The following is a 21,329-nucleotide window of genomic DNA, read 5'->3' on the forward strand; positions in this document are numbered from 1 at the left end:
AAACTTACATCACAGCGCTTATCCACTCAGCGTGCAGACATAAATGAAGTGGAAACGAATCTCTGTCCTTTAATAAAAAGGGGGAAGGGGGGTGAAAAACTGCAAAAATATAATTGTGAAAAACGTTTGCCTAATAAGGTCTGGCAACCGCAAAAGCGATTCAGACTTATAACTTCTAAAGCTTTTTGTTTCAGATCTGACTGCTGGACTGTCGTGGGAGTAGATTTGCAGGATAATTCACAAGACCTGGCTGGACTGGATAGCAGGTATTTTGTTATTGGAGACACAGCACACACACCAATAGAGATTGAGGTGGCTCCCATGGGTGGCTCCCATGACAATTAAGGGAGACCTAACACACCTCATTCTCTTAGCTAGGTGCCCCCAACCACCTTACTATATAGATAAAGGGCAGGTAACAGCCCAGGTAATCCCTGTTCCAACAGAAGTCCCAGTAGATGACAAAGCACCAGGAGTCTACTGGGCAGAAGTAGTGGGTGAAAACAAGCCCATTATGGGATGTAACTTAACACATAAATCAGAACATCTCCATGTAGAAGGGTTAATTGACACTGGGGCAGATGTGACCATCATACTGGAAAAGGAGTGGCCCTCACACTGGGAACTACAACCAGTGGCAGGAAAAATACAGGGTGTTGGAGGGATGAAACTGGCAAAAATTGCTAGAGATATCGTCCAGATCGAAGGTCCGGACGGTAGGATAGCTAGTGTCCGACCTTTTGTAATTGACTACAAGTGCCCCTTGTGGAGGAGAGATACCATGTCTCAGTGGGGGGTGAAACTCACTATTCCTGAGACACCTCAGGATCTTTGATAGAGGCCACTGTAGAGTGTCCTGTCCAAAAATTATCTTGGCTAGATAATGATCCAATTTGGGTGAACCAGTGGCCTCTCAGCAAACAAAAACTTGGGGCGCTAGAAAAATTAGTGGAAGAAGAATTGGCTAAGGGACACATAGTAGAAACAACCAGCCCTCGGAATTCCCCGGTGTTTGTAATAAAAAAGCCAGGGAAAGATAAATGGCGTCTCCTTCAAGATTTAAGAGAAATAAACAAAAAAATACAAGACATGGGATCTCTCCAACCAGGAATGCCCTCCCCAACCATGCTACCACAAGATTGGCTACTAGCAGTACTGGATATTAAAGATTGCTTTTTTCAAATTCCCCTGCATCCAGAGGATGCACCAAGGTTTGCCTTTTCCATTCCTACCATTAACAGGGAAGCTCCAATGAAACGGTACCACTGGACAGTATTACCTCAGGGGATGAAAGCAAGCCCCTTCATCTGCCAGTGGTATGTGGGGTCATTGCTGTCCTCAGTGCGTGCTGAAAAGAGAGAGGCTATCATTTTGCATTATATGGACGATATTTTAATATGCTGTCCCAATAACAACATACTGAAAGATACCCTTGACCTAGTGGTTAAAGTTTTAACCTCTGCTGGATTCCAATTGCAGGAAGACAAAGTTCAAAGGATGCCACCTTGGAAATACCTGGGCTTGGAAATTACAGCATGGACTGTTGTTCCACAAAAATTGGAAATTATTGGTAATCCTAAAACTCTAGCAGATCTCCATTCCTTATGCGGGTCACTAAACTGGGTCAGACCCTGGCTAGGTCTCACCAATGAGGACCTGGGCCCCCTACTCAATTGATTAAAAGGGGAGAGAGAGTTACTGTCTCCTAGGAAGCTGACTCCAGAAGCAAAAACTGTAATTGAAAAGGCACAAAGGACCTTGACAGAAAGACAGGCACACCGCTTCAAACCTGAGCTGCCTTTCAAATTTATTGTCCTGGGGAAATTGCCACACCTACATGGGTTAATATTCCAGTGGGCCGAGGGGCAGAGGGACCCACTCTTAATAATAGAATGGGTTTTCTTCTCTTATCAAAGACCCAGGACTATCACCAAGCCACAAGAGCTGATGGCTCAGCTGATTCAAAAGGCCAGAGTAAGGGTGCAAGAACTGGCAGGTTGTGACTTTATGTGTATTCACCTCCCAGTCAGGCTCTCTGGAGAAGGCAAAAACTCCCCTGAGAGACTGACCAAAGAGATGTTTGAGCATCTGCTGCAGAGCAATGCTAACCTCCAGTTAGCTCTGGACAGCTATAGTGGGCAAATTTCAGTTCATGCACCATCACACAAATTGTTTCGTGAGGAATTCCATCTCATTCCTCGTGAGAAAAGGAGCCGGAGGCCACTCAAGGCTTTCACAGTGTTCACTGATGCATCTGGGACATCCCACAAGTCGGTGATGACTTGGAGAAATCCACAGACTCAGCTTTGGGAAGCTGATGTTGAGTTTGTAGAGGGGTCACCCCAGATAGCTGAACTAGCTGCGGTCGTGAGAGCCTTTGAAAAATTTTCAGAACCAATTAATTTAGTTACTGACTCAGCCTGCGTAGCAGGAGTGGTGTCCAGAGCGGAACAGGCAGTTCTCAAGGACATTGAGAACGAGCATCTCTTTAGATTGCTTTCAAAACTGATTTACTTGGTCTCGAATAGAGAACAACCTTTCTATGTGATGCATATAAGATCGCACACCCCATTGCAAGGTGAAATCGCTGAGGGGAACCGGAAGGCTGACTCCCTTGCTGCCCCAGCCGAAAAGGTATGTCTCCCTGATGTGTTTCAGCAGGCAAAAATAAGTCACCAGCAATATCATCAAAATGTGCCAGGACTGATTCGTCAGTTCCAGCTGACACGGAATCAGGCCAAAGCCATCGTGGCTACCTGTCCCAATTGTCAGCTTCAGGCAGTGCCATCATTAGGCATCGGGGTTAATCCCAGAGGCTTTAAGAGCTGTGAGGTGTGGCAAACAGATATCACTCACATTCCCAGTTTTGGTCGCCTTAAGTATGTACATGTGAGTATTGATACATACTCAGGAGCGGTGTATGCCTCTGCTCATGCAGGAGAAAAGTCTGTGCATGCTAAACAACACTTAGTACAGGCCTTTTCTGTATTGGGAATCCCTAAAGAAATTAAAATAGATAATGGCCCAGCATATAAATCCAAGGAGTTCCTGGAATTTGTCCAGCAGTGGGGAGTGGAACATAAAACTGGCATCCCCCACTCCCCCACAGGTCAAGCTGTAATCGAGCGTACACATCAGACGCTCAAACAAGTCCTAGCCAGGCAAGGTAGCAAAGCAGTGTGGATGTCTCCCCAGCAGAAACTCTGTAAAGCTCTGTTTACTAATAATTTCCTAAACTGCTCATTTGAAAATATGAATCCTCCTGTAACTCGACATTTTAACAGTGGTGATCAGTTTAAATTGTCACAGCATCCACCGGTGTTAATCAGGGACCCTGAAACTTGGCAAACCAAGGGTCCCTATGAACTTGTCACCTGGGGGTGAGGTTATGCGTGTGTATCCACCCCTTCAGGCCCCCGATGGATCCCTCAGAAATGGGTAAAACCTTTTGTTCCAAAGAATCCAGCACCAGCAAGAAGAGAAGAGAAGAGAAGCAAGTGGCTGTCACTTCCAAGAGAAGACGCCGCTGAAGAGAGCAAGAAGAAACCTCTCTAGCCTCTGACCTGCATACTATAACTGTGAATATGTTTTAAAGAATGTCTGTTTCCTTTTTTTCAGAAATAACCTACCTCTTACTCAAATCCATGATGAGCCTTAACCCTGCTGTCATCCTGCTCGCACTGAGCAGCCTGACAGCAGCCTGGATCGTCCCACAGCCACACCAGAACGTCTGGGTTACCCTGGCACAAACACTCCAACAGGAAAACATATGTCTATCGACTGCAGCAGCAAAAAACCCTATGTCTACCTGCCTGGTAGGAATTCCCTTGCAGCATGATGAATTCACACACAGCTTTAGTACACTGACTCCTGAGGCAGATAATAAACTACACAGCACTCATATGGAAGCAGAGTTAAGAAGCCCAGTAGAAGAGTGGCTGCCCCATTTTCCTAAGGCAACCCAGGAACCCCAGGAGTTAGAGCTACTGGGTTCCTCCCCAGCATCATACTGTGTACACTTTAGGGTCAGTCCTCCAACTCATAAAGAAACATTCCACCATATAATACAACATCGAGAAGAGTTCACAGCAAAAAGGTGGTGCCGTGTACTAAGCTACATCAAAGTGCACTCTTCAGCTCATACACATCCCAAAAGCCTCCCCAAAGGACTGTTCCTCATTTGTTGGGACCGTGCATGGGCAGGAATTCCATCCCGTCTCCTCGGAGGGCCGTGTACCATAGGGCGTCTATCACTGTTAGCGCCCAAGCAAACATTAATTGGCGAGTGGACCCATAAAAACAATTTGACAAAAAGAATTCAAAAGAGAAGTGCTACAAAATCAGATGATGAAAATTGTGACTCAGAGATTTTCCATTGGTCAAAATCAAAAAAGGATTGCTGCATCCATTTTCCTTCCCTGGGTAGCTGCAGCTAAGGCTCTAGGTGAATTGGGACACCTAGAATGCTGGGTGGTAAAACAAGCGAATTTAACATCTAATGCCATAAGTGCCCTCCTAGAAGATGAGGAAATTACCAGGCAGGCGACACTTCAAAACCGTGCTGCAATAGACTTTCTCCTGTTGCTCCACGGGCACGAGTGCCAGGAGTTCGAGGGTCTTTGCTGTATGGATCTAACATCGAAAGCTCCTAACATCCATGCCACGCTCCGAGAGATGAAAAGCATGATCAGACAAGTCAAGCAAGAAGCAGATGACTGGTTCAATGGACTGTTTAAAAACTGGGGACTCTCGGGGTGGTGGGCTTCAGTAGTGAAAACTATTCTGTCACTGCTAGTCATTGTTTTGCTGACGGTGTTAGTGTTTGGAGTGCTAAGCAAAATACTGTACAGAAGCATAGTTAAGCTAATCTCAGCTACCTCAGATGTCAACCATATAGAGTTGGCAGACCAGAGTAACCCTCACCAGCCTGCAAATGGGGATTGGTGGGCCACTTCAGGTCAGTAAGTAGTATAAGCTCATTACCTTTCATTCAATTACATATATCAAAGTAGGGGCAGATGTGGTGGTGCATATTTCTGGGAGTTACTTTGTTTCTCTGTGACGTGTCTTTCCCCTCCCCTCCCTGTCCCTGAAACGTTATCCCATGGCTTGGTGTTGTGTGTCCCCCCGCCCCTCTCCCGAGGTTTGAAAGAGTCCGGGAAAGAGGCACCCAGCCTCTTCTCTCTTCTGGAAGCTAGCCAGAATAAACATCCTCCGATCCCCTGGAGGGAGAAGCAGCACCTTTTTGGTATTTTCTTGGTCTTGAAGAGCCTCCCTGACCCCTCCATTCGACAGAGCTAGCTTGGATTTACTTTGGGGGCAAAGGGAAGATCTCTTCACAGGCTGAGTGAGAACTCCTGCATTCCCTGGCACCCTGAATTCCAAGGCCAAAGCCAAACAAAACAAGCAGAGCAAACCCTGCTCCTTCCCCTTCCCCCTCCCAGCCAGGTGGGCAAGGCAAACCATTCCTGCTGAAATACAGCTCTCAATTGGAAAGGGCCCCAAGATTGTGTCCCCTGAACGAGAAAGCTGACAAGAGGGGGAAAATATTATTAAAAATAAAATACATCAATCACTCCACAAATTATACTCCAATACGTCCTTCAGGCAGGAAGGTCCCTGCTTGGTGCTGTATTCTCTTTCTTTGGGATTTGCTTTCTTTAGGGAACACACGGATTGCAGCAGCTGAGTGGATCATTTAAGTGGATCCTGCATATAACAGACACAAAATGTGTGTGGGGCATCGCTGTGAGGTGTTCTGGGAGGGATGGGATCGTTCCAGAGCATCTCTGGGCTCATTTCTGCAGCACAACACACTGAGAAAACCAGCAAGGGCTGGGGAGCACTGGGAGAAACCCCTGAGCCACTTTCCTTCCTCCTCCCTCCCTGCAGAGGATGCTCCTTCCTCATCCTCTGAGCCACAGGGCTTTTCCCTCCATTGTCATTCCTTCTCTTCAGCTGCATCCCAGTGCTTGTGTTTGGATTTGATACTGGGAATGAAAAATCAAAGCTTTCCTGGTGTTCCAGGAAAGGGATCCTCACAGGGATCAGCCAGGTCTGACACAGCATCCTCGAGTTAAAGCTCCAAATAAGATCTGTTCTTACCTCTGCTTTGCACATCCAGGTAACTTTTCCTTTTCCATTTCCAACTTTTACTATTTAAAGGTGAAACCTTCTGTGGTTTGTGTCTGCCTGAACTGTTTGAGAAGGAAAATGGTTTGAAGAATATTGTGTCTTTTTTGGGGTTTTTTTGGGAATTGAAAGATGCTTTCCCCAGTGATTTGAAAGGAAAATAAGCATAGATGCATTTTTCAGAACTGGAATAACACCAGTTTAAGAAAAAAAAACCAAAAAAAGCACAATCAACAGTTTCAAGTGAAACACTTGAAAATCAGATTAATAAATCAGGTCACTTCTGAGCAGGAGCAGCTGATCTCTGTCCCTTCAGTCAGCTTCTGTGTGATGCTTTTCTTTGCTTCTTTCTGTAGAGGAGCCAAACTAATTCCTTTCCCCTCCACTCCCCTTCTGGCACCGGTGGAAGATCTTCTCCCATCCCTGCTGGAGTGCTCTGCAGGAGGCTGGTGTGGCTTTGTCAGGGGTAAAAGCAGTCTGAGGAAGGTGCAAAGTGGGAGCCTGGGAAAGGATGGAAGGTCTGCAGCCTCTGTGCTGTGTAAAATGCTGCAAAAACTGCCCTGAAGACTGACCAAAGCCCACCTCCCCTCTGTTAAACACAGATTTCTGTCAGGAATGAGGGCTCTGCCCTCAGCTCAGCACTTGGGGACTCCCCATGGAGCCACCCCAAGCATGCAGAGGGCACTGGCACTCCATGGGATGAGGTTTGTGTGGATACAGACCCCAACAACAGCAACCAGAGCTCCCTTCTTGGGTTCCATAAAGCAGATTTAGCTCCTAACCCATCTCTAATATGTCTGCTCCTCGTAGCCAGATGAATAAGGAACAAATATAAATCACAAGGAATTTATCTGATGATGGCAAGGAGAGAAAGGGATGAATAATTTATTTGACGGATATTATTCATCCATCCATGGAGCCAGCCAAGTAATGAAAACATTTATTCACAAATCACTCTGTTGACAATCGAAAACTTTGTACAAGAAGTAATTCATATGTATGAATTGAATCCTGGAAAACCCAAACTAGAGAGCTGACCTTGCTGAGGAGCAGGAAGTGCTAAAGCTGGGCTTATCTTAGACCCACCCCACGATTTCCATCTCTTTCCCATCTCTGGGACTACACAAAACAGATTTCCAGCTCTGAACTATGGAAAACCTGACTTTCACCCACAGCCGCCACCAAAAATCATTAAAACATGGCACATGACTTTCCCATGAAGGCAGAGATGCTCTTCCCACCAACCAAGCCCCACTCCAGAGTGCAGGAGCTCCCTCCATAAATAAACCACTAGAAAAGCCTAAAAATAACTGTTTCTTTTTCTTCCAGAGGACATTCAGCTGCTTTCCAAGCTCTGGGCAGTTTATTCCATTATCAGAACTCCTTCCTCCATCCCATCTTAGAGCTTCCAGACTGTTTAAATAACCCAAAGTGTCCATATTCCCTCTAAGTAACAGGAACAACAGTCAAGCCAAGTCAGAGCTGCTACAGATGGAAATATGCTATTTATGGCCCCCTGAATTTCAGTCACTAGTATATGGCCTCAGCTCCTCTAAAAAGGATCACAAATCTACACAAAGTCCCCACGTGCAGCTCTGTGCTTTTGGGTTCTCCAAAATATTTAAAATCCTGTGGAGATGGAGTGCTCCCTATTGACCATCCAAACACAAAGAAACACACATTATCCCAACATGACTATGGAATGAATCACCATCTGCTTCCAAGAAGGTGAGGAGGAAGAATTCCTGCAGCCACAGCTCTGGAGCTGGTGAAGCAGAAAACTCGTCATGGTTCAATTAATCTCACAAAAAGAATCAAAATCATGGCTGCCTCTCTGAAATAGATGCAAATCTCCATTCCCCTCTGGTGAGTGAGGCAGGGCTGGCAATCCTGTCTGAGCAGGTTGCTTATGAGATTTTAGTGCTTGTGGGAAAGCACAAGGGCACAATCCTGGGCATCTGGCATTTGCAAGGTGCTGTCTCCTCCCAGCTGAGGGCAGGAGAATGAACAGAAAAGCTCAGGCAGGGCAGACAGCTGGGGGCTCTTTGTAACAGACCCTGAAGACCTAAATCTGGGGGGAGAAAGGTGGGAGGGATTAGAGAAGCCTAGGATGATTTAGGACACAGAGCCAAGCTTCACACTTAATTCCCAGCAAAAGCTCAATAAAGGCAGATGTGCTCACAATTAAGAAACTGCTCTTGGAATCTCAGACTGGTTTGGGTTGGGAGGGACCTTAAAGGTCACCCAGTCCCACCCCTGCCATGGCAGGGACACCTTCCACTGTCCCAGCTGCTCCAAGCCCTGTCCAGACTGGCCTTGGACACTTCCAGGGATCCAGGGGCAGCCCCAGCTGCTCTGGGCACCCTGTGCCAGGGCCTGCCCACCCAGAGTAAAAGATTTCTTTGCCATTATCCAATCTAAGTTTGTCCTCCTTCAGTTTAGAACCATTCCCCTTGTCCTGACACTGTCTGCCCATATGAAAAGCCTCTCTTCCTCTGTTTCATAGGCCACTTCAGGCATGGGAAGTGGCTCTGAGGACTCCCCAAAACCTTCTCTTCTCCAGGCTGAACCTCCCCAGCTCTCCAGGTCTGTCTCTACACATCAGAGGTGCTCCAGCCCTCCCTCATCCCTACCTCCACCTGCAGCAGGATGGGATCTGAGCAGCAGGACCTCAGCCAAAGTCCCAGCCCAAGCACTCAGCTTTTGGTCCAAATTCAAAAACCCCTCTGTCTCTTGCTCCCCAGCAGCCAAAGGGAGATCACCCGGAGGGACCATCCCCTGCTCAGAGCCAGCTCCAGGGGTGACCAGCCCTCACCCCAAAGAGCAGCTCCCTCCTCCCCCATCCTCAGCCAGGGCATAGTTCCCATGAAAGTTTTCAGTGGCCCACAAAAACAGCCACAAAATCAGCAAAGTTTCATCTAAAAAATAACCCAGAGCTGGGCTTGGAGCCTTCCCTGGAAGCAGAGCTTTGGTTGAGACACAATTCCCTGTGGAATTCCCATGGGGAGTCTCTGATCAATTAGAGAACAAAAGCTGCTTTATCCAGCCCTGCTCTCCTGCTGAGGGGCCATACTGAATACCAGACAGTATCTCCTTAAACCAGAGAGATTCCCCATTCCAGCAGCAGATATCTGGGCAGCCTCTGTACAGCCCAACACCTTTCCCTAATATATAATGCTTCCATTTCTAGAGCCCTTCAGTAGCACTGTACTCAGAAGAGCTACAAAAATAATCACAGTCAATATTCTGGAGTCTTAACAGAGGCTTTAGTACCATTTATAAGTGGAATTTGTAGTAAACCACTCCTGCCTGGAGAGCAGGATCTCACTGAGAGCCCAAGAACTTCAGAAGTATTGAAAAGCTCCACCACAACCATTCACCTGCTGCATTTTAAATTTTGAATTTTCATTCATTCTCCCCTAATTACCAAACCCAGCCCTTCCTCTTAGCTCCAATTAAACCTCCATAGGCGTCTTCTAAGCCAGATTTAAGGGAAATTTGAACCACAAGAATTTGCCAGCAAATTTTATTTAAAGAAGCAAAGAAGTCTCTACCCTCAAGTAAATGTCTCCAGATTCAGCCAGCAGCAGGAGAGCTGAGGGCAAGGTCTGCTAGCACTTCTCTGTCCTCATTCCCAGGAGGATGGGATGGGATGCTCCTGCCTCAAGCATGGGGCTGACCAAAGGGATGGAAGAGGAAAAGAGGAGTTGGTATTTCACATTTTTGAGACTTTTTTGTTTGTTTGTTTTGCAGGCAGCCAAGCCAGCCTGGAGGCACCAAACAACATCAGCTAAAGGCATCCTGAGGGTTTTGCTGGGATGGGCAGGGTGGTCACTGATGTGCAGGTCACGTCCAGCAGCTCCCTGTGTCCAGTGCTGGGCAGGAGCAGGAGCTGGGCACTGAGGAGAGCCAGCTGTCCTGGAGCTCCATCTAGTGCAAGGCACCCTGGATTTATCCTGTCTCCACATCTGGGGAAGCTCCTGGAGCCACAGGATTTCCAGAGACTTTGCGCTTCACGATTCCCCCCATTTGCAGCTGTTGCTGCTGCTGGTGACACCATAAAAACACAGTTCAGGTGCATTTACAGCCAGGAAGGTACCAAAAGGACAGGGATTCTCTCTTCTTTTAAATCCTCTGGTTAGTTTTCAACTTGGAAGTACTTGGGGCTGCAAAAAGTGTTGTTCACAAGCTCTGCAACCTCTGAAAGAGCAGAGCAGCAGCAGGGCTCAGGTGGCTCAAACACAGCTCTGGTTTTCAGAAGGATTCCGACTTTTCACGTCTTGACTCCTCCATTGTCTTTGAAAGCCTCCACCACACCAGAAGGGCTCAGAGCTTCAGAAAAAGGTGGTTTCCCCTGAAAATCTTGCTGGGAGCTGCCAGCAAACAGGGAACCACACCATGAGCGTGAGAGGGTGAGCTCCTGGTTTTATTTTAAACACCAGTATCAAAAAGGGGGGAGAAAACATAAAAATAAAGAGGCCTATTTGGAAAAACAGAAATGTTAATTTTCAAAGGAATTACAGAAAAAATGGGGTAAGATCCTTCTCATTGCTTTTTCGCCAGATACACTGAGCTGGACACAGAGACTGAGGATTTCTCTCCCCAGTGAAAATCCTTTTCCTAAAGCCCCTCTGCCATCCATGGCCACCACAACAGCCCCAGATCCCAGTGTTCTCCCCTCCTCCTGCACAGCTGCTCCTCAGGGAAGCCAAGACTTTGTGCACCTCATTATATTTTTAACCACACCCGCTATTCAGGCACTTTCAACTCCTGAGAGGGAGGGGAGATTTAAACAAAGAGAGATGTGTAAATACCTGAATAAAGACATGAATGATTAAGAGAAATAACTGTCAATAACTGTTAATTGTTTCCATGCCAATTGCCAAGATGCAGTAGAGGTACAAGGGATTTCCAGCTATTAACAGGTGAGGAGGCAGTGGTGTTCAATGAAGGTCAAAGAGTGATTTATACAATGTGCTACAACACTTCTGCTCACTTTTTTATTAAATGTCTCTGCAGTGCTATTCCCTGGGAATTCCTGTTTTACACAACTTAAAACTGCTCAGCTTTCCATGAAATCACAGGATCATTAAGGTTGGAAAAGCCCTCTAAGATCATCAAGTCCAATTTTTAACCAAACACCAGCATTCCCACTAAACTGTATTGCCACGTGCCACGAATACTTGGCTTTTGAACACTTCCAGGGATGGTGACAACAACATCTGTGGCCAAAATGTGATGGTTTGGAGCCAACAGTGGGATATCCCCTAATGCACAACTCCTGCTGGAGAAATCTCAGGGAAACTCCATGCTGCCAGGCTTGGGAGTTTGAAAACTCTCAAAACCAAAAAAGAAATCAAAGCACAAATGTGTTTGTTCCTTGGAATAAAATACCTGTGGTTTCCCATGCTGGCTGCAGCCCCCCATCCCAGGGGATTCTCCGTTTTGTGTGGGCCCATCAGCTGCTGGTTTAATTTGGCCGTGAGTTCCACATGTCTCACAAAACCCTCTTTAAACAACTTCCAGAAATGCTTTTATTCCGAGGATGTTCTGACTTGAATGCATCTGATTCATCCCCCCCCCCCCCGAAAATGACCCTTTTACAGCACAGCCTGAGCAGCTGAAGGGAAGCAGAGTTGTTCTCTCCCTGCTATCACAATCAAGTTGTTTGGTATAAAATGTGGCTGAGGAGTGAATCCATAATGTTCCTGGCCATGTAAGGAAACTGCTATTACCAGGAGGAAAATGCAGGTAGTAACTCTGCGGGTTTTTCTCCACTGGAACTGTAATTAATGTGGATGCTGTGCACTAAGTACAGGGAGAAATACAGACTTCAGAGCAGTGAAAATGCATCTCATTAACACCGGAACTACTGTATCATCCAAATGCATGATGTTCAGCAAGGAAAAGCTGGGTAATTGAATTCCCACCAAAGCACAGTTCATCTGCATCAAACAGCACCATGCCCATCGTGCAGCTCCTTCGGGCTGCTGCTGGAAATGAGGATTAATTAGGATACCTGCTCGTTACTCACAGAGCAGGCACACACACTGTGGTCAGGCTTGGGGCTGTAGTGAGAGGCTCTGCTCAAACCCCAGCCAGGCAGAGCAAGGCAACTCCAAAACTTTGGATCTTCTTGCACTCAAGATGCACCAAGAGTCAACATTTTTTTTTTTGTCCGTGAAGAAAAAGCTGGCAAAAACCCCCAACAATTCACAGGAAGACACCTCTGCTGCATAAATATTTCAGTAATAACTAATAAGTGATTTATGGAATTGGTTTTGAATTATTCTAGGCTGGATTGGCTCGAGTGGCAGGGATGTGCATAAATCATTCCATGCACAGCACCCCCCAATCCCAACATGCGGCTAATGAACCCTCCGGAGCCAAACACACTCCTCCTTCAGGAAGAACCCACTGATCTGCAGCATTTTAATGGGTAAATTATTATTAATTTAAATAAATACATGAAAAACTCCCAAATACATCAGAGGAGAGAGTTTGGGAAGGGGAAGGAGGCATCCAGACAGAAACAGCAGAGAGGGTTTGGAGGTTTGGAGCTGGAAATCTGTGCTTTGAGCAGTCTTTCAGTCAGATCCAAGTGGGACTAATCCATCCCTTTGCTGCAGAACCTCCCATCCATGAGCCCCAGCACTGGGGTGTGTAAGGGCAGCAGGAGCTCGTTAAATGCATTTTAACTCATTATCATCATGTATTCTCCCTTTTCCTCCCCTGTCACATGTTCACCAGAGCCCCAGCACACGGCTCTCTGGTATCCCACCGACACAACTTCCAGGCTGAGAAACCCCTGCAAAGCCAAACCCCAGAGTTATTCTGGGCACAGGCATCTTGGGCTAAAGCAGCACACGGAGAGGAGGTCACCCCATCTCATCTTGGGGTCCTGGTATGATTTTCCTCCACATTCACCCCAGACCCTGATCCCCCCCAAAGCCCCCCACAGTGAGAAGGGGCCAGCCCCCTCAGCATGCCCTTTGGGTGTCATTTTGGGCTGTAGGGGAGGCAGTGGGAGCAATCCATCACCCTCAACCTTTGGAAAACCAGTGACTGCTGGGATATCATTTTAAGCTGCCACTTGGCTGAATTTTACTCCCTAGAGGTGCAAAGGATGCTGAGCTCTGGCTCATTCTGGCTCCCTAAGGTGGGACATGATCCCATCACTCCCAAGACCTCACTGTGCTCACCAGTGCCTCAGCTCCCATGCAGCCTGGCACACCCCATTACTTCAGTGCTTCAAATCCCATTATTCAGCTCTAAGGAGGAAATCATTTTAATTAAGGAAATTAAAAATGTATTTGCTTTGGAATTTTAAGTAGGTGTTAATTTGAGGGGATGAAAAAGAGCCGTGCAGCCTGCTTGTGTGAGGAGCAGCAGGGGATGGGGATGGAGGAGGGGAAGGGCCCTCTGCAGCACCTGGGGTCCCTGGGGAGCAGGGGCAGGGCACTAAGGCAGGAGCAGCAAAAGGCAGAGCCACCCCCCAGCTAAGGAGGGCTCCTGCTGATTCCATTCCTGCAGGAGAGTGGAGCCAGGTGGGAGTCAGGCTTTTCTCCCAACAAGTGACAAAAGGAGTAGGGCCTCCAGTTACACCAGGGGAAGTTTAGGTTGGATGTTAGGGAAAATTTCTTCATGGAAAGGGCTGTCAAACACTGGAACAGCTGCCCAGGGCAGTGGTGGATCCTCCTGGAGGAGGAATCCCTGGAGGAATTTCAAACCCCTGTTGATGTGGCACTTGGGAACATGGTTTAGTTTAGCAGTGCTGGGAGAACAGCTGGCAGTCAATGATCATAGAGCACTTTTCCAACCTTAATGATTCCACAGATCTATGAAATACAGCAAAAAAGGTGTTGGAAAATCCTTCAGAGAAGCTCTGAAGCCGTGAGGCCACAAGGAGGGACAAGAATATTGCCAAGCTGGCCCTGGTCCCTGTTACCGCTGAAGATCAATAGATCACGCGGACACAGGTTGAGGTGTGGTGAAGAAAGAGCAGAGTTTATTTTTCCTCCCAGGATTTATAGGCTTCTTACCATGGCCAGGCATTGGATGCTCAGGATAACACTTTCTCACTGCACTGGCCATGAGAAATGCCCATCAGAAGACGTGTAACAGAAAGAATGTACACATATCTATGTTTACAGTTACTGTCCTGGGAAAGTCCTTAGAAAACTATGTTAGCAAGCTCAGAAGCTGAGTTTTCAGGGCGACAGGTCCCCATGGGCTGCAGTGTCCTCTCATGTCCCCTGGTCCCCAAGGGCTGAGGTTCACCTGGAGGTGCCAGGTCCTGCTTCCATTCCCTCCTTCACTTGTTGCTAGTCTCCAACACCACAAGACTCCATCAGTAGTGTCCCAGGCTTTCCACAGGTGCCACCAACCCACTGGGAGCTCAGCTGAGTGCCAGTGCCACGGGGGGTGGGGGGGGTGGCTTTTGGCCAGAAGGAAGGAGATGCTTCTCACTTTGTGTCCTTGCAGCAGAGACAGCCCAGAGAAGGCTGCAATGCAAGGCTCAGCTTAATGCAGCAGGGTAAGAGTCCTACCAAAAACAGCAGCTAATTACTTAAGTAATACCCAGTGTTATTAATGCTGCAGCTCTGCCATCACCCATGTATTTATAATAACAGTGTTCCCACTGTACTAGCATTAATCATAATGGATTTACTAAGAAATTAAGGGGGAAGGGATATTATCTCTCTCGGGAACGGCACTTGACAGCAGCCCTATTTACTGTGTGGATTTGGATTGGTTTAATTCTCAATGTCTCGCTCATTAATCTGCTTTTCCAACAGCCCCTCACAAACACCCCTCTGGGAGCACAACCACAGGAGGAGGGAGGCAGGACAAGCACAGCCAGCTGAGGGGGGCTCAGGCAGAGCAGCCCCAGGGAATCCTGGCACAGGGTCAGCACAACCACCAGGGCTGTCTCATGGGGTGTGAGGGCACGGTCCTCTCCTGCCTTGGTGGGCAGTGTGCACGTCTGGGCATCACCCTCTTCTCCAGCCAATCTGCTATTCTCAGCTCCATGCTTAAAAACTCCTTAGCTTTACCTGGTGAGCAAGGAATAGTCAGCATCTCTTCCCAACATTTATAACAAGAGCTCAAAGGTTTTATTGAAACTTGTTTTCCCATATGCCTTTCTCTTCATCAGGCTTCTGGCTCGGGACACTTGGACCAAGAGCAGCTTGTCCAAGCCAGGGAATGCAGTGAGACACCCACAAAGCTCAGGCCCACCAGCCTAACCAGAACCCATTGAGCTTTCACCAATGGGTTTTTACCAATCAGACAGCTTTTCACTGTCTGATGAAAATGAAAGATTAATGTATGTCCTGAAAGTCAGATGATCTGAGTAAAATTAAATCCTGATGAAAATCAAAGCTTGGTAAAAATTAAAGCCTGAAGTCCAAAGTGATCCAGTGATTTTTACCAGGAGTACTGCTTTCCTTGGTTGGTTTATAGCTGTGAGTAAAGACAGAGACATTTTATCACAGCTTGCATTAAACCCCTCTGATGCCTTGCCTGGGAGAGTGGAAGTGGCCTGGAAGCTGTGCACCTGTCAGCAGGAAAACAAGCTGGAGAAAAAAGGCTCCCAAATCCCAGAAAGCCCTGGAGCCTCCTGGGCTGGTGTCCCCAACAGGGGCAGCTGGCTGTCCTCAGCCAAGGAAACACTGGGATTCCACTGGATTTATTGTACCTATCCATTGCATCACACAAAGGATCTGAGGACACCTGGCTAATTTTTTCACCCCAAGTTCTTGATACACAAATAAACACACTTCCCCCTTTTCTTTATCCATTTAATATTTTTTTCTTTCTATTTTCTGCTTGAGGAGAGGGCTGGGCTGAGATTCATGAGTGTTCAGGAACACCCCCATGTCCAGCCCCCAGCCAGGGAGGCCGCAGTGAAGCCTCCTCAAGGTCTTCTCTCCTCCTGGCTGAGCAGCCCCAGCTCTCTCAGCCTTTCCTCAGAGCAGAGGGGCTCCAGCCTGCGGCATCTCTGGGGCCTCCACTGCCTTGCCTCCAACAGCTCCAGCTCCTTCTGTGCTCAGGACCCCAGAGCTGGGGCAGGGGTGAGCCCGGGAGGGGCTGCAGCTTCATGGGCACCAGCAGGAAATTTTGTGTTATCCCTGGAGAGGAACTAAATGCACTCTGGTGTTGAGGGATAAAATGAAAGGAATCAAGCCTGCCCTGGGCAGGGTTGCCACCAGCATCAGCATTTCCTTGTGCAGTCTGAAGGGATCTGTCAGGGGCAGATCCCAGGGCTCCCCTTGCTCCGGCCCCCAGCCCAAAGCAGCTGCAAGGATGGCAGGGCTGGGCTGCGGGTCCGTGCCCAGCTCAGTTCGGAGCTCCCTGTGCCACCACAAGCACAGGCTCCAAAGCAAACCCTGCCCATGGGGACACTGCAGCCGTGCAACACTGGCACCCTGCAGCTGAGGCCGAGCCTGCAGCACCCTGGGGTACCCACACAGCCCAGACTGTCCCCAAGGCTTCCTGGAGCCTGAGCCCAGGCTCAGAGGCCCCAGGGCTCCCTTCTGGGGAGCTCCGGAGGAACCGAATAGAGAGAGCCTCGGAGCCCTCAGCAATCCTGCCAGCAACCCACAGGCTGCAGGACACAGACGGCGCTTCCTGGCTGGGAGAAGCCTCGTGCCCATCTCCAGGCACCACAATCACAGTGATCCCCACAGCTCCAGCCCCTGCCCAGCTCCTCTGTGGGCAGCGTTAAGGCTTCAGCAGAAGCACCAAAGGCCGAGGGCCTTCTGGCCATTTTCCCTTCCCCACTGCACGCCTGGGCAGCTTGCTGAGCACAAGCACCCTTTTCCCCTCTCCCCCTATGCCCTGCGCACACTGGGCACCAGAGAAAGCACCTGAGACACTGGGTATGAGAACACATTCTATATTTCTATATATAATTCTGTATCGATATTCTATATATTTCTAATTCTATATTTCTATATTAAAGAAGAGCTAAGAAAAAGGAAAAAGAAACCATCTTAAAGAAAAATCCTGCCCGGCTCAGATGGCCCCGGCAGACAGAGAGCCTCTCAATTTAGCTCTCCTCAGAGCTCCAGCAGCACAGCCAGCCACGGGCCCACAGACAAGGGCGGTTCTTGCGTGCCCTGCGGAATCCATCTTGCCACTTCTGCAAGATGGAGCCTGGAGCTGCCCGGAGGACAAAGGCTGTTTCCAGAGCCAGCCTTCTGATGGCAGGGCTGATGTCCTGTGCCTTGTCATCAAGGGCTGCAAGAGAGAGGAACAGAGCCATGGTCAGATCTGGATCTGCAGGGACCCAAGGAGAGCCCCGTGCAAGGGCCAACGCAGGTGGCTCTGGCCATGGCCAGGAGGGAGCAGGGACCAAAGGGATCAGCCCAAAGCCACTGGACACTATTGGCACTCGTGCCCCTGAAATCTCTGTGTGTGCCCTGGCCACACCAGGCCTGGTCCGCACAGGGAGCAGAGCCCTGGGCAGCCGGGGCAGGGATTGCAGCTCTCCTTGGCAGCCGGGGCTGGCAGCCCGCTGCCCTCACTCACCCTGACAGATGCTCTGGAGCTCTCGTTTGTTCCCCCGGAGGTGCCACCCGGCCATCCCTGGGAACACAGAGCCTGTCAGGGTCCCAGCAGCACAGCTCCCTGCCAGCGGCGCTGCCAGCCCTGGGGCCACACGGCCTCCTGCCCCGGCAGGGCTCAGCCCCGGCCCTTGCCGCATCCTGACTCAGCCCAAGGGCCCGGCTGCCAGAGGCCGGCAGCAGCAGCCCCGAGGGCAGCCGGGGCTCCAGGGCCGGGGCAGCAGCCGGGGCTGGGGCCGAGCTGCGGCGGGGCAGGGAGGGAGCCCAGCCCGGTTCGTGGCTCACCAATGAACCTGATGGCCGCCGCTCGCAGGGACTCCTGCGGGCTGTCCAGGTACAGCAGGACCCGGTGCAGGTGCTCAGCCGCTCGGCTCCTGTCCTGTGCCAGCTGCAGAGAGCGGCGGGAGGGAAGGGTTGGTGCGGGCTCTGCCCCTCGGCCGGGCACTGCTGCCTGCGGCCAGCCCCGGCCTCCCGTGCCCGCCCAGCCCTGAGGCACCGGGCAGCAGCCGCTGGCGCCGGGCTCTGGAGGGGGCAGAGGGCCGGCTGCTGCCCGGGGAGCCGCCCTGCTGCCCTGCCCAACAGAGCAGCTGTGCCGGGGCTCCATGGGCACACGGCTCGGGGCCACAGGGGGCTGGAGTAGAGCCCGCGGGGCCCAGGGAAGGGAGCAGCGTGTGGGGCACAGGCTGGCGGCCCTGGGTGCGGCACTGGGCAGGGCACAGCTGCCAGCCGCACACACTGAGCTTCTCCAGCCTGGGGCTGGGGCTTCCAGCCCGCCCTTACCAAGCCCTCGCCGAACCTCCAGGTCTGATCCACCCGCAGCATCTGCTGGAGATCCTTCCTCTTCAGGAATCGGGCGGAACAGAGCAGCGTTTCCCGGGAGGCCTGGAGAGCAGCAGAGACCCAGAGATGGCACCACAGCCCAGGGCACAGGACCCACGTCCCTGGGCCAAGACCAGGAGGGAGCTGCAGCCTGCGAGGCAGCAGAGCAGGAGGCAGCCGAGCGCCCTGCCAGGGAGCCACGGCAGCTGCCGAGTCCTCACATCAACCACGCGCTGGTTCTCGTCATGGCAGTGCAAGGAGAGTGGGAGCAGGCTCTGCTGCACGTGGGACTTCAGGGCCTTTTTCCCCTCCTTTGGTACTAAATCCATCATCTCCTGGAAGATGAACATGGAGCACAGCTGCACCTGGCTATCCTCCTGTTCGAAAGGAAGAAATAAAGACCTCAGCATCAGCTGCTTCAGGCCCACCTGGGCACAGGCCTGCAAATGCCCAGGGCACAGTGCCCAGGCAGCAGCCATGGCTGGAGACACAGAGCCTTACATTGTCAAAGAGCGGCAGGAGCGCCTCAGCCAGCTGCAGGCCGAGGTGGATGGTTATCGGGCCACCATTGTACAGGAACAAACGTCTGAGGAGAGCGATGCTCATCCCAAGCACATGGCTGTCATTTTCCCCCAGGAGCTCCACGAGCCTTTCATGCAGGCTCCACATTCTTTTGGCCTGTGTGGAACACAAGTGTGTGAAATGCCACCCTGCTGCCACAGGGCCCAGAGGCCAAAGGCCTGTGCCAAAGGCCTGGGGCAGGAGGCAAGAGGCAGGAGGCAGGAGAGCTGGCAGCAGCTGCCTCAGTGCCCAAAGGCCAACCAAGCGCAAGCCACTGCCTTCCCCAGCCCCACGCCGGCAGCCGCTGCCCCCTTCTCACCATGGAGGAATTCTTGCCGAGCACCACAAGGCCTCTGAGTGCCAAGCGACGCCTCTCCCTGCACTCGCTCTGCAGTTTGCTTGATGCGATCTCCAGGACGCTGTCACGGTATTCACTCGAGTCCAGGCACTCCAACATCTGAAGGGCACAGGCCGGTGATGGGGCAGCAGCGCACAGGGCTGGGCCCAGGCAGCAGCACAGGGCGTGGGCACCGTCCCGGGCGGCTGCGGCACCGAGAGGGCAGAGAGCTGGGAGACAGCTCAGCGAGACAGCGCTGCCCTTCAGGCTCACCTCCACAAGGAACGCCATGGCGGCCAAATCCCCGTGTGCCGTGTCTTTGCTGAGCAACCCGAGCAGGTAGAATGCAATCGCAGAACACAAGGGTAGGGACACGTGACGCATTGCTCTGACGGGAGGAAAAAGGAACCAAGACCCTGAGCCAGCGGGACAAACCTCTCCATGGACTGACTCCCAGGAGGAGCTTGGCCCTTCTCCACCACCCTGCAAGGGGACCCAGGCCCTTTGGGAAGCAGCTGCTCTTGGGCACCCTCCTCTCCCAGGCTTGTGCAGTGTCCTTGGCCATCCCTTGGTGACAAGGCCCTCTGGCCCCTGACCACGGGGACTGTGTGGGGCACCCCAGGCACGGGGCACAAACGCTGTTTGGGGGCAGCTCACCTGGCCAGCACACCCACAGCACAGTGGTGCGTGCCAGCACACAGCAGCGTGTCCCAGCCACACTCGTCTTCCACTGCCGCCACCACATCCTCATAGTGCAGTCGGCAGAGCAGGGCCTTCAGGGTCTGCACTGCAAACCTGTGTGCACGGCAAAGCCCAGGTGATGCTGGGAGCACGGGCTGCTGCCCTGGGGACATGGCAGGGACAGGAGGACTGGCATGGAGCACCTGTTGGGGCTGATGGCAAGGCCGTGTTGCTGCTGGCATCTCTTCCAGAAGGTATCGACCTTCTCTGGCAGATCCAATGTGCTGAAGAGCACTTGCAAGAGCAGATGCACCAAGAGACGGGGGAAATACACTGTCACTGCATGTGGGACACAGGGCAGCTGGAGTATCTTCCATATCACCACAGTTGCCTGTGAAGGACAGAGCAGCCTGAGTCAGTGCTCAGTGCTCAGGTGTCCATGTGGCAGGGCCCGAGCGTGGCAGGGAGAGGCCAGTGGAGATGTAGGGACAGCAGCCGGCCTGGTGGTCCTGGAGCTGCTCCTAGGCCAGGTTTGAGCCCAGTGCCTGAGGCAGGGAGATGCCATGGGAGGAGGGAGGATGGAGACCTGAGGGAGAGGTGACCTTGGGGTGAGCAAAGGTCAGTTGCAGAAACTCACAGCCAGGGCAAGGACAGCCGTGTGGTCCCCGTCGGAGGTGCACATGCTGAGCTCTGGCCAGGTGCCCAGCACATCCAGAAGTATCAGCATGGCCGGCTCTGCAGCCCTGCACGAGCACATGATGCTCTTCCACATGGTGGTAGCAGCTCTGTGGGGACAGAGTTCTGTGTCAGGGGGGTCTGGGACACATCCCCGTGGCCTGGGCAGCAGCAGGGAGCTGAGCTGGCTGCCAGCCCTGCCTCTGCCCACTGCCCCTCTGTGGCAGCCCAGCCCTGTGGGGACTGGCCCCTGAGGGCAGCAGGCTCAGGGGCTGCTGTGCCAGGGCTGACAAAGGGAGGAGCCACAGGGCCCTGGAATCCTCTGTTTGTCAGACACCTGGGCCAGGCTGTGCAGGGGGATGCCCTGAGCCCTCTGGGCACGTGGGCCCTGTACCTGTCACACCATGGGGCCACACGCAGGAGAGCCATCACCACGTCAGCAGGCTGTGCCTCTGTCAGATCCAGAAGGGGCCTGCACAGATTGTACTCAGGAAACTCATTAGCCTTGAGCCACTGGTGGATGAACCTCACCATGGGGAGCACCTGGAGAAGGC

General features: G+C 51.3%; 4 protein-coding genes across 7 annotated transcripts in view; 1 reads left to right on the forward strand and 3 right to left on the reverse strand.

Annotated features, from left to right (window-relative positions):
• The window catches only part of LOC147650241 (uncharacterized), a 293,456-nt gene that overhangs the window by 135,389 nt on the left and 136,738 nt on the right, over positions 1-21,329 (forward strand). The window lies entirely within an intron of this gene.
• The window catches only part of LOC111943906 (uncharacterized), a 261,321-nt gene that overhangs the window by 108,370 nt on the left and 131,622 nt on the right, over positions 1-21,329 (reverse strand). The window lies entirely within an intron of this gene.
• The window catches only part of LOC111944950 (uncharacterized), a 120,569-nt gene that overhangs the window by 88,431 nt on the left and 10,809 nt on the right, over positions 1-21,329 (reverse strand). The gene's annotated exons all lie outside the window — the stretch shown is intronic.
• The window catches only part of LOC147650243 (maestro heat-like repeat-containing protein family member 7), a 64,450-nt gene that overhangs the window by 41,825 nt on the left and 1,296 nt on the right, over positions 1-21,329 (reverse strand). The window contains exons 4-12 of one of the 3 annotated variants that reach the window (XM_086853470.1): positions 21,170-21,318; positions 20,738-20,885; positions 20,304-20,491; positions 20,077-20,214; positions 19,693-19,807; positions 19,402-19,539; positions 19,023-19,199; positions 18,743-18,898; positions 17,988-18,584 (exon numbers count right to left, since the gene is read on the reverse strand). In XM_086853470.1, the coding sequence (XP_086709596.1) occupies positions 17,988-18,584; positions 18,743-18,898; positions 19,023-19,199; positions 19,402-19,539; positions 19,693-19,807; positions 20,077-20,214; positions 20,304-20,491; positions 20,738-20,885; positions 21,170-21,318 (1,806 nt within the window). The remainder of the gene's footprint in view (positions 1-17,987; positions 18,585-18,742; positions 18,899-19,022; positions 19,200-19,401; positions 19,540-19,692; positions 19,808-20,076; positions 20,215-20,303; positions 20,492-20,737; positions 20,886-21,169; positions 21,319-21,329) is intronic. The other 2 variants (XM_086853471.1, XM_086853472.1) reach the window with 2 other exon arrangements.

This window comes from Cyanistes caeruleus, chromosome 16 (assembly GCF_971803275.1).
Source record: "Cyanistes caeruleus chromosome 16, bCyaCae1.hap1.1, whole genome shotgun sequence".
NCBI classification, from domain to species: Eukaryota; Metazoa; Chordata; class Aves; order Passeriformes; family Paridae; genus Cyanistes; species Cyanistes caeruleus.